The sequence below is a fragment of the Trachurus japonicus genome, chromosome 1 (assembly GCF_045865225.1).
Source record: "Trachurus japonicus isolate A0001 chromosome 1, Traja_1.0".
In the NCBI taxonomy this organism is placed as follows: Eukaryota; Metazoa; Chordata; class Actinopteri; order Carangiformes; family Carangidae; genus Trachurus; species Trachurus japonicus.
The window spans coordinates 23,823,003-23,841,978 of NC_140907.1; the positions used below are offsets into that span (position 1 = coordinate 23,823,003).

General features: G+C 40.4%; 1 protein-coding gene across 8 annotated transcripts in view; it reads right to left on the bottom strand.

The window, feature by feature from the left end:
* Positions 1 to 18,545, bottom strand: part of fam13a (family with sequence similarity 13 member A) — a 54,506-nt gene extending 35,961 nt beyond the window's left edge. For 7 of the 8 annotated variants that reach the window (XM_085781352.1, XM_085781336.1, XM_085781300.1 and 4 more), the window contains exons 1-7: positions 18,182 to 18,540; positions 13,757 to 13,952; positions 9,607 to 9,816; positions 7,525 to 7,702; positions 5,008 to 5,155; positions 2,954 to 3,037; positions 2,057 to 2,143 (exon numbers count right to left, since the gene is read on the bottom strand). In XM_085781352.1, coding sequence (XP_085637478.1) covers positions 2,057 to 2,143; positions 2,954 to 3,037; positions 5,008 to 5,155; positions 7,525 to 7,702; positions 9,607 to 9,816; positions 13,757 to 13,952; positions 18,182 to 18,208 — 930 coding nt within the window. In that variant the 5' untranslated portion in view covers positions 18,209 to 18,540. Of the gene's footprint in view, positions 1 to 2,056; positions 2,144 to 2,953; positions 3,038 to 5,007; positions 5,156 to 7,524; positions 7,703 to 9,606; positions 9,817 to 13,756; positions 13,953 to 18,181 lie in introns of all 8 variants that reach the window. The other variant, XM_085781319.1, reaches the window with a different exon arrangement.
* Positions 18,546 to 18,976: the final 431 nt, after the last annotated feature.

The following is an 18,976-nucleotide window of genomic DNA, read 5'->3' on the forward strand; positions in this document are numbered from 1 at the left end:
AGGCCAGATGGCCAAGGAGCCTGACAGACCAAAAGGAGGATATGACCTGGTTTCTAAATCATGGATTAATTTATAATTTGAAGGTTGTGACAAGACTTTCAAAAGACTGTAAATAAAATCAAATGAAACATTCAGAACTTGATGTTTTATTAATGCTGTATTGTGTAACTTATTTGTCTTTTTTTGAAATTGTTCTCACATTTTCCTGAGGTTTGACCATGAGAACGAAACAGTGTCATTAATCATATTGATTCAACAGCTGCCCTATGGAGTCCAAAGACCATGTATTGAAACATCTCATGATACTCCCCTTTGATCATACATTCATCCATTTTAATAACAGGTGAATCATAAATAACACAGATACAGACACGTTTAGTGCTTCCTTACTGAAATGTTTCTGTGTTTATGTGTGTGTGGGTGTGTCTGTTTTGTTTGATTTTGTTTCTCTTGCCAATAGTCACCATTGACCTGAGGCCCATAAACACTGCATAAATGATGAGGCACCCTTCCAAATCCATAACAGTGATTTGTGAGTAGAGAGCAATTTGTTTTGGGTCTGGCCTGAAGAGGTTTTAGAGAAGGGAGTGTTTGGGAATCGTAGCTGTAAAAGTTAATATTCATAGTGATGAATCACTGTGAATCACTGTGATAAGTCATTAAGAAGGTCAAGCTATTAAGAGTAATATTTTCAGTGGAGCTTTCACAGGAATCTGTAGCCTCATCAGCTAGATATTCAAATTAAGGTCTTCATATATTCATTTTAATTTACTGCTGCTGATAAACATTTCAGTTGAGCGCTCTGTTGTAATAGCGACCCCTAGTACTGGCACAGCTCTTTGCCGCTTAACTAACATTGTTACATCGAGCATTCGCAAATGCCCTTTCTTCTGTTATTTCAACATTCACACTTTTCTATAAGTTTAATGCTAATGCAACATTTTAAGTAACGCTAACTTTTGAATTATTTGTAGATCAATTACTGCATTGTCTATATAGGAACCACATCTTGACCTTTCCTTAACACTGTGTGAAATAGTTTTCACAGTATTTTTGCTTTTTGGCTCAAGGAATTATCATGTTATGATCGCTATCATTGAGTCCGTTCTCAGTTTCACTACTACTTTCAATAAATCAATCAAAGGCTGTCATTCACCTCAACTGTAAGTGTGTTTGGCTTGCTGTCCAGCTTTGCATCCAAATGCATTACATGAGCAGAAGCTTCCTGGTTCAAAAAATGTAACCAACTTCAGGTGTTTACAGGGGAAGGAAGAAGGGAAGGAAACAGTCTTCATCAGCAGATGCTTTAACTCCCATGAGATCATCTTGCTGTCAGTCAGCATGTGTTTTATCTCTACAGAGACACTCGTCTTGATAGGTACACCACATTCATGGCGTCAGATCTTTGCTCTAAACTGCATTCAAAACAACCACAGAAAGTCATTTCAGTCTGTCTTTGTTGGCAAACTGAAGCCAACTTCAGAGGAATTACTCATTATTTTATCACATACGTAAATGAAGGCACGCTCACTTTGGATGTCCGTGAGATCAAAAGAGCAGTGGTGTATTAAACTTAACAAATGCAATTTGTAAAATGTAGGTCCCTGACTGACCTGTTTGATTTAAAGTAAATTAATCCCGAGCATGCTCTTCAAACCTTGCATGCAAACAGGACATTTCCATGCTTTAACTCCTCTCAAATCTATGGCCAAATGCTGTTTTTATGGCAGGGCTCATCTGTAATAATACCACAACAGAGCTGGAGGAGCACAACATAGCCCATCTTTGTCTCTCACTGCAAATAAGCATGTTGTTGTTTCCTGCAGCAGATTGCCTTTATCAAATCACGTCATGTGACCAAGCAATGAGGCCACAGGCATGAGAGGCTGTCTGAGAGATGACCTCAGGCTAATCAGCACCAAGGCAATACGGCAGATAAAGAAGCGCAAAGTATTTATTGGAAAGGGTGAGAAAAGACTGTAGTAAACCATTAGGCCAGCCCATTTAACAACAACAATCAATCACACTGACAGTAACAAACTATTATTTCCTATACCTTCTTCTTCCGTGGTCTTGCCTTGGGAGTGTTAGTTGAGGATTTGCTCAGATGCTCCACATTTTCTGTCAGGTTGTTTTGTCCGACCTTGGAAAATTGACAGAGAGAAAATAAGAGTAAATAAAAGGGAACCAACACATATAATGACTATGGTAGCATGAAAAATGCATTCAGTGAGACAGCCTTGAGCATTTTACACAACCGGGTAAGTTTACAGAATAACATAAGGTCAGACTAGAAGATAACATTGATGGATTTACTGCATGTCGTTATAAAACTCTCTAATACTCTGCTATTTGCAAACAAAATCAGATGTCTTATAATTTATAAATTGTTCTGCTAATTAAGTATAAATATGAAAATGTGAATACTTTCACATTTGCTTTGTCAATTCTGCGGCCACACTAGTGCAAGAAAATGCTAATTTGAACAATGCTGTTTTCAAACATCTCTGTCCTGATAAGTTATCAGTAATGTCTGTTATATACTGTTAAAAAGGTTATTATCTGTTCACACTGACTGACCTCAAGTACTATTCAAGGTTGTATAGACGAGTCAGGTGACACTCATGACATCTTGAAAACTCACAAAAAAAAAAAGCCCACACAGACGCACACAGAGATGGCTTTGGTGGTGGAAAACAGCTTTTCCAAAACATGCCCATGTTATGTTAATCACGCCACACAGATCACATGGTTGGTGTTAAAAAGGACTATGTAAGGGAATTTGAAGGGTTGGAGCAAGTTTGACCTGGGAATTTCATGCATAAACAACAACTCTGGATTTTGCAGCAGACAGACTGAGACAAAAGCTTCCATAACATGTACACCGAGGAGCATTAACGCTTAAACAAAGACGCACACATGCAGGCATGCTACTGAAAAGCCGAGCACGCACTTTCGTCCTGGGAACTGGTGTCGGTGTCTTTGCGTTGAGGTGGCAGGGTGACGTCTTTGTGTCTGCATCAGTCACATGCGCCTCCTGGGATCAGAAACAGGACAAAGAAGACGGTCATTCTTTGTATTTGTAATACATGTCTTACATTCAGCAGAGGAACAGGAGCAACAAATCACGTTCAACAGTTATCGTTGTTGTTGTAACTGTAGCCTCAGATATCTAGTGGCTATAAAAAATCTTTTAACAAGGAGTGAGTTTAAAGGACTCCTGAGTATGTGTTCTACTTTTTCTTTCTTCTGAGAGCCCTGACAACAGGGATCAGAATAGATTCAAACACATGAACACTTTCACAAACACTCCTCTGCTCATCAGGGTTTTATGGCTGAAGGTAAAGGCAACACCAGCGATCATATATGCTGCGTTCAAAGGTATTAAGAGGAAGGTCAGAAGGTGAGGGGCCTTCACAGACTGTGTGTGCATGCACATACTATGTGTAAGGTGTTTTTGTGTATGTATGCATGTTTGTGTGCAACAGGATCTTATCTGACTCAGGGGGTTTCCCATGGGTCAGCGGGATCTCATGTGGCAGTGCCCTGACAGGTATTCACAACACAGACCCAATATTTGTGACTGGAAATGTTATTACAAAAAAAAGTATTCATTTTACTGTCTGGACCTTTGGATTTCAGGCTGCATGTAATCACGTAATTTCAAAAATGATTAACATCTTAAACTGTGTTTTTTTTTTTTCTTTTTGCATGGTAAGCAAGGTGTCACATGGGAACTATGTTTGGTAGGAGATGTGCCCATGAGGTGAGGGGTCAAACTCAAGGAAGCTAAATACCTGATCATTGCCTGGTCACATCACTGGGTATCAGATGACCCATGTCACGTTTCAAACTAATAACACACTCATCCATCAACAATCATGGTGTTTGTTTCTAGGCTCTGGTGAGGGATGTCTTTCCAAAATTGGAACATTCTCACAATGTTTTGCCATTTTGCTTGTGATGCAAAAACTCTATGTTGTTTATTGCAGCAAAAACAGGTCCAAAGTCTTTAAATACATAAAATATGTCATGCGAACTGAGATGGTAAGCATGTCTCAGTTTGCAGCACTGTCACAGAATAAAGCACGCAGCTTCGATTCACTGACAGGATTTTTGAGTGGCTTTAATTCCTTAATCCCAATGAAAGACTCAATTCAGATCAATTTTCACTAGTTTTAGAAAAAAATAAATAGGGCTAAAGATGTTTTCTTGGCACTGTCCAGAATTGCTTTTTAAAAGGATAAAATGTTTTATACAATACATTTAGTATCACCTCTATAGTGGAGACCCATGTTTTAGGAAATAAAATGTATATATATATTTTTTTTTAGTCTTGTCAAGCATTTCTTGAGGCAGGAGAAGACTTTGGAGTCCTGACCTCGAGATTTCTGAAATCCTGGCTACCTTCCTGAATTTCTATAAATATGTATCTACTCATTTGTATGTGTTATACACAAAACAAGTGAAATTATAGATATTCATTATATTCAGAAATAAATAACACTCTAAATCACTGAACACAACTTTTCATGTGCTTAAGAAATGCGACTGGAATCTGACATCATATGACTCAGGGTGGTTTGGTGTGGATGTGCTCGGTTTGTTCTTTCTTTATGTAACAAGACCCTGCCAGGAAAACCAGCAGACCAGACAAACCAGCTGATCAATAAACATCAGCCATTGAAGCAGCAAATATAAATCAACAACTGGAGACTCACAACAGCCACCTGTGGAGCAGTCCTTCCTGTGAGGCTGTGATATAAGATCGATACAGGAATCAAGTTCAGCTTGGCATCATATCCTGCATTTATTTATAAACCAACCTCCTCCATCCAGTGGATGGACAGAGGGTGAGGTCACAGGGCAAAGAGAGGAGGGATTCACACTTTTTAAAGTGCATGGGCAAAAACATGTGACTCACAGTTACTAGTCTTGATCTGGCCACCGGCACAGATCTATTCCATATAAACATCAACAGCTGCTCTCCCAGTGGATATACAACACCTTGACAACGATGAGGGTTGACAGTTCGTCTGTGCAGCCTTCCTTTTCTTTGTCCGTCTCAAATACGTTGCTGTAGTTCTGGATGAGCTTGACCATGATCTTGTTGCAGATATTTTGATCCCTCATCGCTTCAAAACCAGGAGACACACTGGTAAACAGAGGGAGGGGACGAAACAAAAAATAAAGAAATGAGCTTAAGTATTTGTTGATGAATGACTTTCTGGCTTAGGAACATACTTCTGATCTGCTGTGTTGAATAAACATATGCCTCAGCAATTCAAGTTCAAGTGAGTGAACTAGAATGACACAGAAACTGAAACTTAGTCATCAGTTAGCTGACCTGATTAACGCAGCAGAATTCAGCTGGCACTGTAAGTACAGTCTGGTGCTACAGAGTTGTTGCTGAACAGCTGTGTGAGGTATACACTTGGCTGTGGGTCTAACTGTAGGCCTAATTATATAACATGAACACACACGCACACATACATACACACACACACAAGTACGGGCTGGGGCGAAGAGAACAGTTTGTACATATGAAACTGAACCCAGTACAGTTTCTTCTTCTCAATTTTCTCTAGCGAGACTCGATCTATTTTCTATGCGGTGTTCCTGAGCTTCAGACGGTGGGTTTCTCCGGTAATAATGTGTTATTACTGGAAACCCACCCGTCACCAGTCGGGAGAACAGTGCAGCTGTATGTTAGGAACTGTAGGGGTATGAATTGTAACAGACTCCCCAAAAAGACAGAGGTACTTAGCTGAGCAGCTGCAGGGAGGAGGATGAAGCCTGTGACTACATCATTTATTTATGGACATCAAAGTAATATCTGAAAACACATTAAGGCCAGACTGTTTTCTATATGACACAGGACATCCGACATTCACCTCAAAAGTGTTCACAACATCCAGTTGGTGTTCGTAGAATATGACCTTTGTTTAATATAATGTTAGAATAAAACATCTTATTTCAGAGCTATTTACAGATCATAAGGTGCACCAACATTTTTTTTTATCCATGCTTGAACCACAGAGGAAACTGGTGTTTAGACAGCTCTTTCTGAAACAATGGCACAGCAGTTGTAAAGACACTTTGTTGGTAGGATATCTATGATCAGCCCTGGATTTCAGGAAGAGCAGGTGCCCACACTGTTTACTGAAAAACCGTACTATTTCAGCTTCTCTAAATAAGCTGCAGCACCATCTGCTGGCCAAACAGAGCAGCCATGTGATCATTATGCTCTCTCATTACACTTTTCAATAAATACTTTTGGATTAATTCGTTTTTGAAGCTACATGAACATGTTTTGTCCTTGATGAATGTAACTGCTTCCTTAATATTTGCTCTTAATATTTAAACTCTGTCTCCATTTTGAAACACAGAACAGGTGAAATGTCTGTGGAAGCAACTTGAGGTGAATTATCTTACTTATTATGATTGAGCCATGGAATTTGATTGAGTGTGATAATGATAGCGCTACACTGAGGCGGCTACACCTTTGCCATTTTAAAATGACAAAACAATATTTAACCACTAATGTAATGTTGCTTCTATACATGCTATATCTCCAGCTTTGAGATCTCATAGGCGCAGACCATCCTTAAAGGAACACCACTGAATATTCCCTCTGGTGTCATCGGGTATCAGTTTTTTTCATCTGGAACTTTTACTGCTGTGGTCTGCTTCCGTCAAACTCATTTCCAGCCACAGCAGGCAGCAAAAAAAGCGGGTACACTGCCTACTCAGCATCAAATGGAGAACAGACAAATTAGCAACTAGCTAAATGAACACAGTGGAGCAATCAGCAGCTTAAGATCCAGATACTTCCCTCAGAATTAGTAGACCAAAATAGAGCTATGTAAGGAGAGTGAAAGTTGGACCTGGGTTCATCAGGTCATGCTAAAAGGTGGCAGCATTGTATTTACGGCTTGTTGCAATGGACCCCAGGAGGCCAAAAAGGTTTATTAATCCAAGCTGAAATACATGTAAGTCCTCTAAATTTCATTGAAGTTTCAGTGTTTGGTTATAGAGTACCATGCAAACGCTTTTCAAAGTAAAGCAAGGATATTTTTTAAAAACAGCTCCAGGACAAATAAACATTTTGGCCAATTTTTTACCTCTAAACCTGACTGGGCTGGCTCTCCTTGCTACACATCTTGGCAGGTTGGTTATTTCAATCACTTTGGAGAACTTGCCACAGTTCTTCTTCCTCAGACTGAATCGATGATGTTAAGATGAGTGTACTGTGTAAGCCGGACCATCTGCCCCTGAATTTGCTTCTTATATTTCAAGATCAAGTTCTTTATAACCCTGGCTGTGTGTTTCGGGTCATTGTCATGCTGCAGAATTAATTGGGGGCCAATCAAATATGTCCCAGATGATTCTGTATGGATTAGAAATTAAACATCTTAAACACCAACCAACAATATGATAAAAAGCAAAAAGAGTAAGCTGCACTAGTAGTGACACGTATTTTTCAATGCTTGACCCAAAAAAAAGACAAAAGCTTAAACTCACTGAAAGACACTGGGTCCAAAGACAGTGGCGAGGTTGAGGGCAGTCATGCGGTTGTCCTTGTGGTTGCGCTCCACAAGGGTGAGGAAGTGGCAGAGGTAGCGGAGGAGGCTGTGATGGACATCTGGAAGTTGCTGGAGCAGATCTCTCACATCTGACCATGAGCCATCATCACCGCACTCTACAGACACAGACACAGGTGTCAGGTAAGGTCAAATGTTGGTTCACAAAACTGAACACATGCTACAATGTTTGAAACAGCCCTTCCTCAACACTGACACTCTGCTCAAAACTATTCATACTGCCAGTGATTAGTGACATGACCATCTGGATTGCCTGTGGAGCAGATGACAATATGCAAAACTGAAAAAAAGATTTTCAGTGAGTGATGTTTAAATCCTAACTTTAGTAAATAGTTTTACAGCCAGCCTCCAGCAGGCAGCGATCGCTCCATCCGCCTGCTCTCTGTGATATCTAATCTTGAGTTGTGGTGACTAGTAATACGTGAGCATTAGAGCAAAGAGCCTAAAATATGTTGATGCTATTACTTGGGATACATAATTGGGTCAGAGTTGGATAAACGGATATGGCTACTGATCCTGAGTGACTGAGTGACGCAAACGTTGTGAGTGCATGCGTACACGCGAGTGTATGCACATACGCACGTATGTCTGTGCGTCTGTCTGAATACGTTGAGCATGCTGTGGAGAACCATGGCTTAAAATAATGGCATAAAAATTCACAGCTGCTATTGTTGTCCCTGAGCAAAGTTCAGGTTGTTCCTGAGCGTGTGTGCGTGCGCCTAACATGTTTTTCTTTAAGTTGATCAAGTTCTTACAGGTTGGTGGTACTGTACATCAGATAAACACATTTTGAAGGATGGAACAAAAAAACATTTAATGCAAAAACAAAATTCATTACGTCTGCAAATTGAAATTGCTAGGTTTTCTTATGTATAAGACAAGAAGAGATTGTTCTTTCCATAACTTTTGTCTCATACGTGAGAAAACCTTGCTATGACGAACGGAGCAAATCATTGCAGTGAATGGCGTATGGCTTATGTGGACATTGACAAAAACCAGCAGATTTTGAGATTCGAAGGTGAGATTGTTGCAAGGTTTAGGATTTTTACTGGCTATATTAATGAAAATGAATAATCCATTCCCAAAAATCACTGAATAATATCTCTTTACCAACTAATAAATGACTCGCAACACAATATGACATCAGCATAGCCCTCAGCAGTCAGTGTTAGTGTTACCATCCCTTTCAGCCGTCATGACTTGATTCATAATGAAGACAAATAAAGTACAACTTGACCTTGACATGTACAAATATAATTTGATCTATGACTATTTTCTGTCTGTCCATGAGTACACTGATAATCAGTTTTCACATTAGGCTAACAATCAACCCATCCATCCACCATATAACTCAACTGTTTTAAATTTCTGTAAAAACTGGCAAGGAAGGAATTTACACAGATTACAAAAATATTTTTTTTCAGAAGCTATGGCCAAGTCCAGCACCAAGGAGTCGTTCCCTAATGCAGCCTTTGGCCACATGCCCTGAAAAATGGGCCTGATACTAAACTAGTCTTTGAGGGCAAAATGAATACTGCTGCCAAAATGTACATTCCTCCCCCATTAAACAGATTAAACCCTGTGATGGAGGGGAGTGGAGAGTGAGCAAAGGCAGTTCACCTGCCAAATGACTCACTTTACCTTTTACGACCTCCAAGATTATTGACAGAAATATGAGGTCCATCATTCCTTTAATCACATAGACTCTCTCTCACACACACACACACACATGCACACTTGACCCAGCAGTGCCTTTATATGTGCACTGCCTGGTGCAGATGACTGCAGTGTAATGGTAAATTTCATCACCTAAAGATAGCTTTGCTTATCATCATAACAGTCATGACCCAGATATTAACTTTGCTCGTGTGGGTATAAATATCACAAGCTGAATTTGAGGAATGATTCAAGAAAGATATCACAAGATGGTTTAAAAATCTAAACCCCATTTAGTTGAGCTGGAAGAAGCCAAATAAGGAGACAAACTGGGAATTCCTCTTACCTTGGTAGTGATCTATCAGTGCCTGTTGGACTGTTGAGTCTACCAGACCGTCTGGCAGGTCCCTGAGGTACCGTTTAAACAAACTGGCCACCGTACATGTATCAGACTCAGAGAGAAGGTCCACTTCCTCGCCACACTCCAGCCGCTGCTTCAGGGTCTCCACGGCCCGGACATTACCATTCACTCTGAACAGGCCCTCTTGTTGCAAGGCTGGCAGAAATACAGAGAAACCCTTTTTAGTTAGGCCTAGTTAATGCTTGTGGAATTAATAGCCAAACCATCAATTATTCAATAAGATATCTTATTTGGAAGGAAAGAAAGATGTGCCCCAGCCTGTTTTTGGTGGAAGCTGCAATGAAATTTCACCAAAAACAACTTAACATCAAACTTATATTGTCTATACTATAGCCTATTTAATGTCCAGTTATGAATTGTAGTGATAGGCTAACTCTCTTCCCTAAAAGTTGAATGACGACCAAAAACCCTGCGTCATTTATCCTAAAGCCAAATCATGGGGTGGAATCTCTTTTTTGTTTGTTCATTGTTTTTCAAAATGTTTTATCCCATGTGACAAAGAAAAATGGAACATTTCTACATTAGAAAATCTGATATCATACATTATGGCCTTTTGCCTAATGGACGGAAGTGATGGTCGACTATCAAAATAAAAGGTTGTCGATTAATTTTTCGTCAATCGACTAAAATGATCCGTAACCGACTATTATGTAATATTTTGACAATCAAATTGTTTTATTAGTCTTCAGGACAATGTAAGCATGTTCAGGTCCACTGTTTGCGTTTGTGACACGGAAACTGTTTTCTAGCCGAGGTGGTTAACTTAGCTAACATGATACGTTAACGTTAGCTAACTAAAGCTAATGTAGCCAACCATAAACGTTTTATTGGTACATTTAGCAAATATCTTTTAAATATAAATACAAATCAGGATATGAACAGAAGCCATGCAAACAGCTGAAACATTTTAACATCATTAACTTATATCATTATGTGAGGTTACCTGAAGCAGCAGGCTGTGTTGAGTTAATGTAAGTTAACGTTACAACTTCGTGAAGCTAGTGCAGAGGTTCAAACTTTAAAAAGGGGTGGACACTTTTGAAATGTTTTATATGAGAAGATGTAGGCCAAATCAGCATAATGATTTTTTTTCCTTACCTCTTGTACAGTGCTGGTAAGTTACTGTTGGTATTTGTGACTAGTCTATTTGTCTAGTTTCCCTGCTGTAGGTTTCCACGGTAACCACTAGATGCTGCCATAGGTTCACTCAAATTATAACAAGATGAATACCTGTAGTTTCTCATTTAAACATCGTGGTTGTAGCAACACCTAACTAACTTATATTATGTTTTAGTCTTTTAATTTCACTTCTTTGCCATATATTAAGATGTATATAGAAAATAAATCAACAAACAAAACAAAACTAATGGCTGAAAATTCCGCCGACTTCTGCGTGAGTTGGCTACATTAGGAACTACTTTCCACTAAAGAAATAGTCCCAATGCAAACGGTGTAATCAGTGCTTTAATAAACAGGGTCACCGTTTTTGATATGACTTGTTACTTTAAAATGTTTAAAAATCTATTCAAGTCGTGGCCTGGTCAACCTTCCCAGGGCCTCTGGTTTTCTCAGGCAACCAGACACTAACAGATAATAGATTAATTTTTCCTCTGGGTTGTGAATGCTGGTTAGACATTAGGCTACTTTTTTAAACTCTTGTTTTTGAATATTTATTGATTTTTTTCCTCCTCCCCTCCTCTTTTTTCTTTTTCTTGTTATTCAGGATATGGTTGCACCTCTTTTTACAGTCTATGGGTTGCACATTGGTACCATTTAGCCAATCAAACATAGCTTGTAGGTTGCAGCCATAGACTGTATATAAAAGAGGTTGCAGCTTTACAGGTCTACTGGAGAAATTATACTGACAGATCTTCTATGGTATTTACCTGGCACATTGAACAAATACAGCCGTCTGATAAACTGCAACTTTATAAATTTTGTTTAATGTAAAGTAAAACAGTTTGGGTCTTAAAACTTGATTTGGAGATAGTCCCTCTCTTTACCAGAGACAGACACCAGATGGAAGAGGGATGACCTGTCATAACTGATGTTCTACTTTGGTGGTGCAAATTTCTAATTTCCCTGCAATTAATTAAATTATTTATACAGAAATGAGGGAGAGTGAATCAGGGGTTTTTGGGGGCTGCTGGGCAGCTGCACACTTTGCCCAGTCATCATCCAGCCCTGGATGACGTCCACCTCCATGGGTGTAGTGAGGACAGCTAAACCTCAGAGATAGTGGTCATAAGATAGAAGATAGTTTGGGTAGTGTTAAGTAATAGTTGTGCCACTCTGATATTAATTTAATCTGGACACTAAAACACCAAAAAAGAAACCACTGAGCAGTGTGCGAAATACCCATCAATATTCGGGGGGGTCCCTAACTCGCGATTGTTGCGCAATACCGTTTTTTTTCTTCTTTTTATAAAGTAGGACTATAACATTACAATAAGCCAAGAAAATTAGCCTACAGCCTAAAAAGGAGAGGCAAAGTTGTGCAATACAATGCAGAAAGTAATTGATAATAAATAGACGATAATTCAATAAATAAAAGACAATAATTGGCACCACACTGGCGCACTTGAACAATGAATAAATGCCAGGTATAGGAGACTGGCGCGATCAGGGCGATGCAGAAACGAATAGACAATAAATAAAATACAACAATTAAAATGAATGAAAGACACCAAACTCGAATAACAACCAACTGTATAAATCTGGAGATCAGAGACTGGCGTGCAATTATGTGCACGAGATCCTCAGCCTGCAACTATGACCAACCTTATCTAACCACCCTAGATGGGTGGTTAGATAAGGTTACAAATACGTTTAAACACAGCATTGAACACATCCACAAATCACATTCGTATAACGGGCCATCATGAAAATTGAAAAAGCACAGACAAATAGCTCACAACAGGCGCCTGGCCAAACAACACCACTGGGGGTTCAGGGCAGGCCATAGTATGCTGAAGCAGGCTAGCCTCTTACCTCAAGTTATTTTCCTGCCTTAATGTCAAGCCAAGGGTTGCGGTATTTCCATTACCCCACCTGCTTAGGTGTAAAAAAAAAAAAAAAAAGCGGCCAATCACCAGTGCCAGCAGCAGGGGCTGCGGCTACGTCTTCAGAGCATTCGGCCTCAACTTCACTTTCTTCAGCAGAGGGTGGAGAGGAACGGGATCCTCTGTTCTGATAGCGAGTGGGCTCGACTCCTGCGCTGGGCTGGCGCACATGGCTAATTTGCATAATGCGCAGGTGACACGGTTCAGCTTAATGTTAAACGAATAAATGTTTTGAATTATGAATACTGGACATGGTGATCTTAAACACATTTAATTGACCACAATAAAATTATTATATTATATTATATTATTTATTTTTTGACAAGATTGAGACCCCCCTCAGATTTTGCTTTTGAGTCTTTCAGGGGGTCTCAAGGGGTTAATCGGGGGGGTCCGACCCCCCCAAACCCCCCCGTATTTCGCACTATGCCACTGAGGCCTTACAGATGAAGGCAATAATAATACCATACACACAGCGTCGCACTAAAGCCGTGCAGTTTCAGTAACCAGCAGGACTGAGTTCTTCTCTCTTGTACTGACATCTAGTGATCAAACAGAAAAATTACAGAAAATAATAAAGTAGGTCATACCAGTGGGTTTCCTCATTTGATTAAAAGTGTTGCCTTCATTTGTGTTAATAGTGCTAAAATGCAAATTCTGGAGTTGCGTAAATGTAAACAAAAAATCTACTTCTTATTTGAACTACATTATTGTTGGTCAGTAATGCAGCAGTTGAAGTGTAGTTTGAGTGTTTGCAAAACCAAACCTCCCGTATGGTTCTTTCAGTTTAAACTATCTGTGGGTATTTTGTTATTCCTTCCATCATAAGGTAAACCAGATGTTGAATGTTTGTGATGCTGGTGATGTCTTTAAATATTACATCACTGAAATTGTTGATGAATGCTAGCAAAGAAGCCATTACCTCTTGAACTGATATGACTGATTGTATATACTGTATGTATATATATATATTTTTTTAATGAAAGCCCTATACTGAGCTTTTCTATCCTCACCATGCTTATGGAGATGCTCCACCATCCTCCGTACCACCAGAGGCACGCCATCCTCCACCAGGCCCCTCTCTCGCAGCTCCAACAAGGACACTCCAAACAGCTTGGTGTGCTTTGCAGCCACTGTCCTGGGTCTCAGTATGGGTATCTGGACGATCTTCTTCATGTCTTCTTTAACCTGCACCGCTGCCTTGTTTTGCTGCAGGACAAAGAGCAGAGAGCAGCAGTCAGCCACCGACACTTAAGGGCACAGAGGGCAGCGTTGGAGCCGGCAGCATCAGGTCAGACGCCACTGACAGACACTCCCGTCCAGGCTGCAGGAGGAAGGCTCACTCCATGCCATACGGTATGTGTAGTAGTCCATACACAGCTTCTACAGTGGCACTGTCACACACTTAGGGGACAGTGTTTGAGGAGAGATGAGAGGAAGAGAAAAGGAGGAGGAGGGCCGGACCGTGCTTGTGTTGCTACAACAAATATCAGGTTACCATGCAACACCTTTGGTTAAAGGCACTGCCAGAGTGACATGGACACCTGCACAAATAGACATACACAGGCACCGGAAGACACACGCATTTTCAAGGGGGGTGATGATAGCCAGCTAATAAATTCAATGTAGAGTAGTAAGAAAAACGTATCAGTGAGGATTGTGTGCTGAGAAGTGGGAAGATTATCAGTCATGATTGACAACATGAAAAATTGGAAGATAGAAAAAAAGGTTTTTACTGTAGAGGTCTCTCTGAGTAAATACAGAGCGTACTTCTTCACTTAAAGTAGAAAAAATAACTCAAAAATGTTCTGTCAATTTTAAGCATGTAAGACTTATATGTAACACTTGTACACAGCATATTGTAGTAAAAGTACACATATGAGAGTGTTATGTAGTAATTCAATGCTGCAGCTGGCAAATCTAATTGAACTGCTTTATGTGCTGCTAAATAGTTTAATATAGAGCCAATCCATGATGTAATTTCTCAATTAACACATATAAAACATATGCTTTGTCTTTATCATTAAAGAAAGGCTGAAATCTGTAAATGTTTGATACCTCTGTTCAAAGTGAATGAGAGCAAGTAGATTAGTAAGTTGTTTAAATCATCACATGCAGCCCCCTTGCAAAGTAGTTAGGACACTGCACTGTTTACATTACATGTACTGGAGTAAAAAGACAATTAGTGGAGTTAGAAGTTAAAGTCCATGTGCCCCTGCTGCTGATGTGCTGTGTTTTCCAGGCTGATCCCATCCTTTTTCAGCAGGCATGACCAGTCTAAACACAAACTGATTGTGTTAATTCAGCTGTTAAGTACATGTTATCTGATAACTACTGCTAAAGCAAACAGTGCCACATGTCGTCCCCACCTCTTCACGTAGGCTTTACAACATACTCTGTTATTGTCTCTCTCTGAGACAACAGAAAAATCATCCCTTTTTAATAAGGCAGCGCTAGACGGGACTTGGTAAATGACTGATTCGTGTGGCACATTTACCTCCAGTGTGACGCATTTTTGTTTAGTTATAGCTCCAGGAGCCAGAGAGGAGACACACAATCCAGAAGCAGCATTCGTTAACTGGGTGCAGGAAGAAAAGACTTCCTGTACTTTAGTGCACCACAGACACAGAGCAAGTTTTCACTCTTGTAGCCATAGCTACGACTGCACCATGTGACTTCTGGTCGTGCCAGAGTTCACCGCTTCAAATGAGTGAACTGACCCACACAGTGAAATGAGAGGCCCCGACTATGATCTGGTCACAATGAGGTCCACAGTAAGGCAGCATTGTATTGTGAAGGTAGGAGTGGGTGGTGAAGAAGAGGTATCACTCGTCATGTTTATTCCCCATGTGGCCAATTGTGCAGACACCATGGATACAGACGTGTGCCACACTTCAGATCAGCTAATTAAAAGCCCACCTCACAGATGGCGCTAAGATGGCTAAGGAGACAAAATCTTTACCATGGCAGATGCTCCAATACAACAAGCATCCACTCTCAAATGAGCGTCTGAGAGGCTTCTGCAAGGCAAGCAGATACGTGTCAGTGCTGCTTAGTCTCTGACAGGTGCATAGAAATATGCCATTTGCGTCCTCCTGGGGAGGGTGAAATGTAATTAAGTACACTTGAATCTTGATTCTGACTGCTTCATGGCTTGATGGCTTCCTGAGAAGTAGCAATACTTAACAGGGATAAACAGCACTGACAAATTTCAATTTAATAGACCGGCATGGTCCTCATAGGTGTCAGTAGATGTTGGCCAGAATAAACAAATGGCTTGGATGGGTATACAACAAAAAAGAACAATAAACCTTGATTATACTTAAACAACGTTATGGACTACTTCAGATTGTTTTGAGTGCTTGGTAGAAGAGAATAAAAATTGTAAAGAGGGTTAATAATACGGCTCTTTGGCTCTGAACAAACGCTTTAAAGTGAGTGAGTTTTTGTTGGTCACTATTCTTCTGTAGGTTTCCCTGCTGACACACTTTTTTGAACAGATATGACAGTTCATTGATGGCAGTAATGAACTTTTCTTGGCTTTGAACTGGCTCCAATGGTACTACTACTGCTGCAGGTGTTAAAGAGTTAAGCCGGTCTGAGCTTGGGGTTGACTTTGATGGGCCTGACGGAGCAGATGTCTCCCAGATCTGTCTTTACTATCATGCACACACACGCACGCACGTACACACACACATAGACACACACATACACTCAAAGACACATGGCCTCGGTATTTAGCCGTACACTAAAACAGACAGCTGACATCATCACTGGGTGTTACTGTCAGCATATGGAAGCCTACAGTATATTCACAATTAACAAAAACGAAAACAAGTTGTGGCAGGGATCCAAAAGTGAGAACTGAGGGCAGATACAATATATTCCTTCATCACAGGCAAGCCATGTGTAGTCAGTGTATTATTACAAATAGTTTCAAGCCACATTTGACCCCTTTGTGTGACCACGCAGTGCCTAGAAGACCTTAAATAACACACATGAATCATTCCTTGATGACTGGTAGGATGACCTAACATGGCAGATGGAATAATTAAGGGCTGCCTCAACTGTTAACTCTTTATTTTTCTTTATTTGGTCACCTGAGATGTTAGGGCGACAACTTAAATTCTTGAAAGTGCATGAATTGCAACTCAAAAGAGAAGACAAGAAATAAAGAGGAAGAATTTGCAGACAGTTTATGTGACCTGTGCCTCCTACTTCTACATCCAAACCTGCAGCTGCAGCATTGAACACAGATACTGTAGAATTGAAAGTGTTTACTGTTATTTTTTTGAGGTTTTCATGAAGTCTTGTCTTTTCTTATTCAAACAGCTACTACACTACAAACGACTGTGCCCGTGTGAACCAAAGCAGCAAGGAACCACACAGTGGCACTATCCATTTGCTGCTATTGTTTACCAGGACAGTCTGCTGTGATTAGCCTAATAATCTTCGTCCCCTCTCCCCTCCCCCATTCTTAAAATGCTTTCACACTACAACTTCTGACAGTGAGAAACAAACCTATTGTCAAGGGACTGTCGAGAGACTGTGTGAGCTAATGGCTGCTGAAAGTCTCCTCTCTGCCCCAGAGTGTTTTTTTGGTACGAAAGTGTCGGGCTGAGATGCTTTTCTTAAATATTTTTGTATAGTTGAAGTGGATAAACAAGTTCATTTTGTGTCTTTTACTCATGTCTTTGACTTCCTCATGTAGGGGGATAGCAAGTCTGAGCATGTGCCCTCTATTCCCAGTGCTCACCCCCCACCCCCACCTCCGCCCTGCCCCTCTCTCTCTCTCTCTCTCTCTCTCTCTCTCTCTCTCTCTCTCTCTCTCTCTCTCTGTGGGTGGCCGGCCAGTATAGCAACTGGTAGCAAAGGCACCAGAAGCAACAGCTGCTAAACTATCCTCCTCCCAGGCATATGGACTATTTTTAATGCATATAAAAACTGAGATTTCTTAAAGGCTTTAATGTTTATGAAAGCTCTGACTGTTTCCATTTTTTGGAAGGTGACCTCATCAAGGCATTGGATCGTTGCTTGGAAAAAATGACATTTACAAACAGGAGACATGAAGCTCAGAGTGTTTTACTCCCTTCTTATTCTCCTATACACATTGGTAAAGGATGTGGGAGTAAAGAGTAGATGAAACTTGCCAGCATTAAAGCTGCTTTCTGTTAGGAAAAGTCTTCATCCTGATGTCAGGAGTCAAGAATTAGAAAAGCTCTTTTTAATGTTGTGAGAGGAAGTTAGTTATACTACAGGGAGAAGAGATTTGTGCCTCCTTGACATTTTACAAGCCGTCCAGTGTCTACCAGAACATCACAAAAGAGTGTGTGGACCGACTCTGAACAACACAGACCCGTTATGCATTCTTTAGCCCTTAATCACAGGTTGAATGGAAAGTCTTTGAGCCAACTCAGGCTTTTTTAGCTTCTACTCACACAGATGGTTAGAGCTCCTGCCCCCATTCTCCCACAGAAGAAACGCCTGCAGAGGCAAAGATGAGGGGAAAATTTGCCGCTGTCCGTCCTCCCTCCTCCTCCTCCTCCTCTTCCTCTTCCTCTTCTTCTCCTCACTCTGTGCCAGGACACACTTTTGGATTTTCCCCAGTGGTGGGAATCCCTTTCACCTTGAAATATCCCATCCAAACAATCCAAAAACACAACACAGATAATCCAGGCTGGGAGAGAGTGTAAAGAAGTGCTGTCACTGCCGGCAGAGTGTGGGCTGTCCGGCCCATGAGCACAGCTTAGTGCTTGTCTCTTTCTCTTCCTCCCTCTTTATTCCTCTCTCTCCTCCTAGGCTGAAATCTGAGCCGAGCTCTCCCATTGGCTGAATCGCCTGGTCATGTGATTAAGGGGTTAAAACCCAAAACTTTAAATCTGTGCCTGCAGGATTCATCTGTCTGCAGAGGAGGGAAGAAAAGAGGAGGGACCTTTTTTTTTAAGCACCAAGAACTTGAAGGAAGAGAAACAAACTCCTGTTTACTTAAAACTGGAGCTGCTTTATAATAACACAGCCGTTATAAAAATAAAAATTTCGCATTGTATATGATTTAATTTGAACAACATCAAAAATGTATTTGTAATTTACACTAACACATGATAATTTAATTATACATTTAAACTCATAATGGCCTTAATCATTTACATTTGCCTGTTAGGAATAATTGGAAAGGACAGCAAAAACTTTGCATAGAAAAATGTGTTATTTTATTGTTTCAGTCACTTACACAC